Consider the following 8,454-nt stretch of genomic DNA (forward strand, 5'->3'; position numbering starts at 1 on the left):
GTGGGAATCAAAAGGATCGATCCAACAAGGGAACATTATGAACTAGAATTGTTGGCAACCATCATTATATGTGCAAGTTGGTCCATCATTTCAAAGGTGTTGGTTGAACAATGATTCTTAATTCTGTCTAAAACATCTAAATCAGCAGTAAATAATGTTGTAGAGTACACATATTGCGTCCGAGTCCAAGATTTTCCATAAAAGCTCTAGGATTATAGATAAATGGGTATAAAGCGAAAGAATATAGATAAATGAATCGGTCCCATAACATTTATATTGTAATATCCTCTTCATACATCTGTATCATTTCTACTTCATATCTTAGAACTCGAGCAAGTAGTAAATCATTATACAGTTTAGATCATAAATGAAAAAAAGCAAATGATCCATTTACATTTCATAATGCAGAAATTCCATTTTTTTACAAAAAATATATTAATACTAAAATTACAATGAGGGATGGAGAAACATAATGCAAGTAACAAAAAGCCATAGATCCCACGTGTCCCCCCTTTCCTGGCTTCACACTCTACTTTGTACAAAAAAAAAAAGTATAATTTCTCCTAAATATAAATTCTTCCGAACATTGCAATCTACCTCAAGCATTATGCAGATTTCCATGCAAGCAATCACTTAACCAGCTCTTTAGAGATCAAATATCGAAAGGTGAAGTTGTGAGGAACCCACACGATGCTCTTGCGGGACTTCCCTAGCTGATATTGCTTAACATTCTTCCTCAAAGATTCAGGCAACAACTGTTGGATCATCTCCATCACTCCAGCTGGACACAAACCAGAGTCCTTCATAAATGACTCAACGATCTTTGGTAAAAGGATTTTGTGATTTTTGCTTACACCATAGGTAGCCCGAATGTACTCTTCTTTTGCAGATTCCAGTTCTTGAAATACTCTCTCGGGCGTGTAAACACGAACCTGAAAAATGCCAAAAGATCAATTTTATAGCAACAGATTGTCCAAAAGTAGTTCCAACTTTCATCCTGTTTTAAACTTTCATCTTTGACCTGGTTAAAGTGAGAAAGAATAGGATGGAAGTTGGCTAGTTTTATACTACTGAATAACTTCTTTCAGGATCCATGCATATTTGTTCCAGGCCCACTGTTGGATCAATGCTTTCTACAAACTTGACATACCATACCCATTATGCAATTCAAATATCAGACCAATTCATTGTGGACTGCAATCCAAGTATATATATATATGAATGGGATGCTTTAATCTCCAACCAAGTTTGATATTTGGCAAGCAGAACGGATACAAGGACAAGAAATCAAAGAACAGGTTTTTCAAAGAATAAATCCTATATAAACTAGTTTTACTTTTACACCAATCAAACGGATCCCTCCTTGTGATCCCTCCTTGTTCTTAATATATATATTCCAATTTGCATTTTTTTTTTTTCTTTTTTCTTCTGTCCTTATTTCATACTTGCTAACTGCATTAGCATAACTGTCTCCGTACTCTATTTATGGCACCTGTTGCTGATATCTCCAGAAAGGAAAAATATAGTTGCAAGCACAATTGTACACTAATCTGTGCACCAATGTGATGTGATTGGTCAAAAAGTAAATTTTATTGAAAACAGTGTTAATTTAAATTTTAAGTATGAATAAATCAGTATTGGTACACAGATTAGTGTGCAACTGTGCTTGTATATAACAAAACTCCTCCAGAAATGCCAGCACCAGACAACCAATTCACAGACAAAATGCAAGTTTTATGTCTACTTTCTTCTTCATAAAACTGTAATATATAACTTAGCTTCCAGGAATTAACTTTATGGCTTAGAATCAGCTGCCATGAATTAACTTCATAAAACACAACCAACTGTTTTGACTCTTACAAGATGTACACAGTGAATATTCATAAAAAATTCAGGAAGAACTAAAATTCAACAGACAGTGCATGTTAAGAATAAGGACCCAAGTTCATAATTTGTCATTGTGGCAAAGTGAGCCCCAAATTTAGATTCAAAGGGAAATGAATCTTTTAGTGTCATTAGTTTCATCATTTTTTCCCCTTTTTTTGGGTTTCTTTTTTTTTTGGCGGTGTGTGTTGTGGGGGGGGGGGGGGGGGGGGTGTTGGGGATTGGTTTGGTTGGTGTTCAGATTGTTTCAACAATTAAGCAGACTACTCAAGCAGTATTAAACATTAACACAGCATCTGTGCGCTGATTTATAAGCAGCCACTAGAATACACTGCTTCATAAAACCAAAAACAGATAAAGAATAAAGAAGTACCGCAGGATCAGAATGGCTTCCTGAACAAAGGGCAAAGTGTAAAAGGGGTTCTGGATGCTCAATTGCATATGCTTGCCGTTCATCTCCAGATTTGAATTTCATTCTTGGAGAAAGTAATAAGCGAAGCCACTGCAAGCAGAAGCAAGTTTTATCAGCCCCACTACAACATGAATTGGAGGAGGCTCCATTAGTGGTGTCCACTAAACTTATTTTAGATAATCTTTTTAGTAAAGAAAAATCAGAAAAGACATTAACGCTCATCTCAAATAATCAGAAGATGCTTGAATGAAGTTTTGTGGTATACACCTGTCCAGGACGAGACATCCTGCACCCTAGAATAGAATTCTGAATAGCGTCTGCACTGATGACGTGACCACCGATGTTATATGCAGCCTGGAAAGTAGGAAAATGTAAGAAACTAATCACATTGGCTATTCTCCTACCAAACCAATAAGGCCCATCCTACCTTTAGGAGTAGAAAAACTCTCTTGACATTGTTCTGTGGGATCCCATAAGCCAAGAATGCCTATTGGAAAACAAAAAACTGATTGAATCTCATATCCATAAAATTAAAGCCATAGAAAGGAGTTAATGTTATAAAGTTAACATGTCAACTGATGAGAATTATTACATGCATCACCAATGCATTGTGTATATTAATCCAGAATGCCAGCTTCTCTTCATGTTTCAACTTCCTAGGATCTACTTCTTCCAATTGACAGATAAGTGACCTACAACAGAAAATCCCATAGTCATAATTATATTGAAAATCGCAAATGAGCATAGAATTCGATTGAAACATATTTACATTTTCCCTTCTAAATGAAATTAAAAACCAGTGGAGCAAGTGATTTTCTTGGGGCAAGCATCCTCAAAGGTTCACCTGAAATTCTGTAGTAGGTGTTCAGTATCACCAAGTTTTTGACCATCCCTGCAAATCCAGGGTACTTCAACCATTGTGCTGTATGGTCCACTGAACTCTTTGAGTCCTTCCACATGGAAAGGATTATCTAAGCGTACTCCAAAAGATGAATTATTCCTGAGCCCAGGACTCCACATATCACCATGATCTCGCGGGGAAAAGGCACTTATTGAGGACATGGATGAATTGGGAGATGATAGGCCATTATGAGTTAAAGGTGGGTCTGATAGCTTGCAATATAATGCTGATATGCACTTGATCATATCTTCAGAAAGCCTGTTAGATGTCTCCGGAACATGGTCAGAGATGCGTGTACCAAGATGCTCTGCCAGACTGATTATGTTTGATGACGCATTCCGAGCATACTAGAGAGAAGAAACTGAAATTCAAAATCCACAAAAGCTCTTCCTATTGCAATATACACATATACAAGTGTGTGTGTGTGTGTGTCATGTTCAAGTAATATCACTTAATATCAAGAAACTAATCTTCACATGTTGCTCCCCAAATATCAAGATGATAAGGAATTAAAAACCATTTCATCAAGAAAATAGTTTCAAAAGTGTAGTTTTCTCATATTAATAAAAATACCCGGTAGCTTGAATCTAGCCTATATATATAGATTACTCTAAATTCTATGTCCTAATTTTGTGATAATGGACTTAAGTTACCTCAGTCATGGACAAAGGTTGGGAGTGACATGCACGTAAAGCCTTATCCAAAGAGTCTGCTGGAGGGGAAGTTCTAGTAAAAAACACTGAATGTTGGGATAATGAGGAGTGACAGCGATGAACACCAGAATATAAAAGCTTCTCTTCTCCACCAATTCCTTTGGATTCCATGACAGGATTGTCAAGTAATTGACAACCAGATTGTATTGCTGAACTTTCCCTCTTTGATGTAATATCAGGACTGGAAGCTTGGGGAATCCTCCCGCTTGGAGTATTTATAGGCGATTTTAGTCTTTCATCCTTGGCAGAAGGAGATACAGAGGATACTTGTTGATCAAACGCTTTCCGGTACAAGGAGAGAAGATAATGCTCCAAATACACGACTTCCAACTCTAAAACTGTGATTTCCTTGATTAACTCTGTGGTTGGCTGGAGTCATAGAAAAATACTCTTAAATGTAGTATAACAAAAGCAAATGCAGCTATGAAGCAACAAGAAAGTCAAAACCACTCTTTAAACGAATCAGGAATCATACATGACTCTATGGTCAACTGAGATTGTCAACAACTAATGACAAGTAAGATTAAACCATAAAATATTTAAAGCCTAGGGAGGTTTTCTTTACTTTCCTTCTTTGCAAGCTGTAGAATTTACGATTCATAAATTACATGGACCTTTCAGGAGACAGATAGCACATGGTGGCTTATAGCAATTACCCAAAAGAAAAGAATGAATTCAGAATTATCCACAGATATTGGCAGTTCAAATTATTGGTTTTCTTTTTCTTTGGTAAATGAAGCATTGATTAAAACAATTAAGCAATATAACAAGATAATGCAACACCTCAAGATGTTGGGATATATCTTACAATTAAATTATAGATATGATGACATTGCAGTTAACCGATGTAAACAATTCACTCTCTCCCCTCCCTCTCTCTCACAAACCTACATCTCTGTGGGTGAGATTTAGATTACCTTGGGCATTAAGATTTCAGTTGTATTGTCATGAAAGGAAGACCTATAACCCAATGCTTTTTCTAAAGCATGGCGGACCTCAAATTGGTCTTGTAATCTCTTCTCAAGCTGTAGAATCTGCATGAAAGATATTCAACAAATGAATAAGTAATCAGTTGAAATAAGAACCATAAAATTGCAACCTAGTAGCAATGCACTGCTGGATTAAGCCATGACCAAGGAAAAGGATCAGATTACACTTTCTGAATCTTCTAAACATGGTCATTAACAAGAAGTTTTAGTTCCCTACCTCTTGCTTTAAAGAATTTTGAACTTCAGCCTTAGGGGATTGTTTCTTCTTCGTTTCAATATCCTTTAAGTGCCCCATATCCTGAAAGCAAATCAAATCCACAAATTGGAAATCCAAGTAGCTTGTGCAATTATTTCTACAAAATTATCTGAGAAATAACTAAATCAGTGGTACAAAATGGTCATTTCTTTAGTAAAAGGTATCAACTCAGCTCGACCAAGCCTTTTATAGAAATTACTAGGATCAGTAATGCTCTGGATGGCATTGTGTCGGGATCTTAAGATGCACAATGATAGATAATCAAACAAACGATAAGACGAAGTGGAGTTTCCTTGAAGGATAAAGATAGTACTAATCTTACCAGCTTTTTACGATCTGAGGCCTCAAAGGAACTATTGATACTATCTTCCTCCACTATTTTCTTATCAGGAAAGCTGCCAGAGCACAGAGCATACACAAAGAATCAATAGGACAACTTGGAGAAGGAAAGGTTTGACGTCTGGATTCCAATCTTAGATATCATAAGACCAGTCAATCTCCACCCCTCATCCATTGGGCTTTACTTAGATATCATTTTTCCTAAGCTTATGTCAACAGTGTTTCTAATTACACGCTCTTCTATATAGCTAACACACCTCACAAACGTTGTCAAAAAATAAAGGACATGGAAAACAAGTGGGAAATATATCTACAAATTGCAAGCCTGGAGCTATATATTTTCATGCCTAAAAATCAAGATTTCAATTTATAAAACACTCCATTTTCACCATTTCTGGAAGCTTTGGACCTTCAGTTTCCACATCAAACGGATATTACTTACAGGATTTACCCATTTGGAAGGAAAGACTCACAGAAACTAGGACAGTAAGACGGTAACCAAAATAAAGGGTGAATAGGAGCTCAAGTTTCCAATTTCCCTATAAACCCGATCTCAGAAGTCATTCTAGTTAATGCACCCCCGGAAGCACCATAACTCTAGAAAAAGTATGAGCAAAATGATAGCTAACCAACAAAACTAAACAAAAAGGGGAAAAAAGAGGGCAATTACATAGCTACGGCCTACCTCTTTGAACGTTTGTGCTTTGAGGTCATTCTCAGTCCAAGCAATTTATTATGTCCACTCCCCTCAAGCCCCATCTCTGAGAACCATCCCAAACAGTAATTTCAGCGGAACGGAAACGTTTCACGGAAGCAGAAGAGCAAAAACAGCAAGACAAGAGCAAAAATCAGATACAAATACATTAGTAAACGCCCAGATGGAATGTATGAGAGAGGACCCAGAGACCCCAGTTTATACTCCAAAGCCTCCGCTTGTGTTCCTGCCTTTCAGCAACTCAGTGCTTCGAGTAAGGAACCACGAAGTGATCCTTTTGCAGTTAACATATTCTGAACATGTAGCAGAGCTGAAGCGGTGACATAAAACCCACAAAAATACGGCATTGGAAAACAGAAGAGCGGTGAAGCTTTTGACTTTTGAGAGCCTTCTCTTTGAAGGGACTTTCGTTTCTCGTTATAAATCTTTATGCTTTTGTAATTGAGGTGGCTCTTTGCGTTAAAAAGTAGTAAACCAATTCGTGCGCTTTTTCAATTGAGGATGAAAGTTTGCAGACTCAACACTGCTGGTAGTCGACCCCTAAATGTCAAAGAATTTACAAGTGGACAATTTTCTCTGAACCAGAGCTCCAAATGGACAAAGCAGATGACGATAGAGACTGTTGGTACTGGAAACATGTGTTCATAGTCCTGCTGTGTACAACAACATAATAACGATCCAATTTCCACATTCTGTAACATCTTGTTGGGAAACAAGTGGGAGTTGGTGACCGTCCGGTCCACCTTTGTCCCATACTGATGCTCATAGTTTACTACCTGCCGTATGGCTGAGGTTTTATTCATAGATACCACTAGAGTAGGCATTAAAATGGCATAAATTAATCATATTTCTGTGACTTTGTCTGTTTGTGCCAAAACTTCTTTGTTAAAAAGCAAAAACCTTTAGTTTGTCAAATGGACGAATTTTGATAAAATAGCCTAATTTCCGTTTGTAGACATACCTTTCGATTGATATGGGGATCTTAGCATGAAGTATATTGCAGTTTAAGGTCCATACTCATGAGAATCATTTTGTTTTCATCCTTTTTTCCCATCAACAATTTCATCCATAACTTTTATTTTTTCATCGAATACATGTATGTGGCTAAAGGAAATATAATCATTTTGGGTTGATTAGGGAGTCCACTTATGAAACCATAATTTACTGTGGAGAATGACTCGATGAACATTGGAACTAATTCATCCAAATCAAAACAGATTTATGAAAGTAAATGAACGCTAATCTCCCATTGTGACTCACAAACACATTTTTTAAGTTAAGATCAAGAAAAACAGGCACCCCTCAAAAGGGATGAAAGGTGACCAGGCGAGGGATGAAGGAGACTGCAGGCAGACGATGCTTGAAACGAAATGAGGTTTCGGCAGTTTTCTCTGTCTATAAATCTCTTTTTGAGAAATTAGGAGATGCCCGGACTGTCGTCGAGTATCCACGAGACTAACGTTTGTAAAAGAATCCACTATATAATATATCAATATTATATACTTCTAGTGCTTGACCTTTTCCAAGAGCGATACAAAAGTAAAGGATGGCCTGCCAAAGTGGCTTGTCATCATGCACTCCTACTGATCAGAAAAAAGCTTCTTTTCACCGGAAAGAAAGTCAGAGATTATTGAAAACTTGCATTTTCCTGAAAACTTTGTTTGAAATTGCAGGAAAACAATCCATCCATGATTCCATAGGTCCATCCAACATGTGTGACATGACCGTATAAAGCCTGTTGCAGTACTGTAGCAAGCAATTATTTATATTTAAACTATAATTATGGGCATTTTGTTAAACAAGCTACAGTTAGTGGAAGTTTTATACACATCGGGTTGTTTTATCTCTATAGAACCAGGGGTTGAAATATCCAGTCCCCATAAATAAACAAATGAAACTTCTTCTTCATCTTATTATCCAGCTTTTATACAAGTCAGGTGGTTAGCATTTGATGACAAAAGTTTAGGTATAACGAGAAGAAAATACATCTTATATATAATATATGGGTTAAGAACAACAGAAAACAAATGAACTTGACAGACATGCTTCACAGATATATGAAATTATATATATCGGATTACATTAATTAATGACATTCTTTATTAGTGGACAACAAAAAATAACATAACCTAAAAACAGGTCTCTGAATATCTGATACACGGAGTTTCATGCTGCCGAGATTTTCTCATAATATTGCCATTTTATAAACACAATATTAGGTTAGAAACCCATGTGTGTCTCTGTT

The 8,454-nt window shown here is 36.7% G+C and overlaps 1 protein-coding gene across 4 annotated transcripts; it reads right to left on the bottom strand.

Moving 5' to 3' along the window:
* Positions 1-248: 248 nt before the first annotated feature.
* On the bottom strand, positions 249-6,940 carry LOC122296728. Of its 4 annotated transcripts, none has more exons than XM_043106534.1 (12): positions 6,402-6,940; positions 6,180-6,255; positions 5,478-5,550; positions 5,117-5,197; positions 4,828-4,944; positions 3,851-4,279; positions 3,141-3,544; positions 2,889-2,988; positions 2,724-2,783; positions 2,564-2,650; positions 2,258-2,386; positions 249-932 (listed from the first exon to the last, which is right to left on the bottom strand). In XM_043106534.1, the coding sequence occupies exons 2-12, from the start codon at positions 6,251-6,253 to the stop codon at positions 630-632; spliced, it is 1,857 nt and encodes a 618-aa protein (XP_042962468.1). In that variant the 5' UTR covers positions 6,254-6,255; positions 6,402-6,940; the 3' UTR covers positions 249-629. The 4 variants fall into 4 exon arrangements, with proteins under 4 accessions (XP_042962468.1, XP_042962462.1, XP_042962465.1 ...); XM_043106528.1 differs by having other exon boundaries at positions 6,357-6,940; XM_043106531.1 differs by having other exon boundaries at positions 6,180-6,940.
* Positions 6,941-8,454: the final 1,514 nt, after the last annotated feature.

Source organism: Carya illinoinensis, chromosome 2 (genome assembly GCF_018687715.1).
Source record: "Carya illinoinensis cultivar Pawnee chromosome 2, C.illinoinensisPawnee_v1, whole genome shotgun sequence".
NCBI lineage: Eukaryota > Viridiplantae > Streptophyta > Magnoliopsida > Fagales > Juglandaceae > Carya > Carya illinoinensis.

What these genes read in the sequence shown, in the direction of transcription:
- LOC122296728 (XM_043106534.1), bottom strand. Translation starts at nt 6,253, where the DNA reads ATGGGGCTTGAGGGGAGTGGACATAATAAATTGCTTGGACTGAGAATG. An exon ending in AAGCACAAACGTTCAAAGAG is followed by an intron (nt 5,551 to 6,179) that starts GTAGGCCGTAGC and finishes GTGCTCTGGCAG; the next exon opens with CTTTCCTGATAAGAAAATAG. An exon ending in GAGTTTTTCTACTCCTAAAG is followed by an intron (nt 2,651 to 2,723) that starts GTAGGATGGGCC and finishes CCTACTTTCCAG; the next exon opens with GCTGCATATAACATCGGTGG.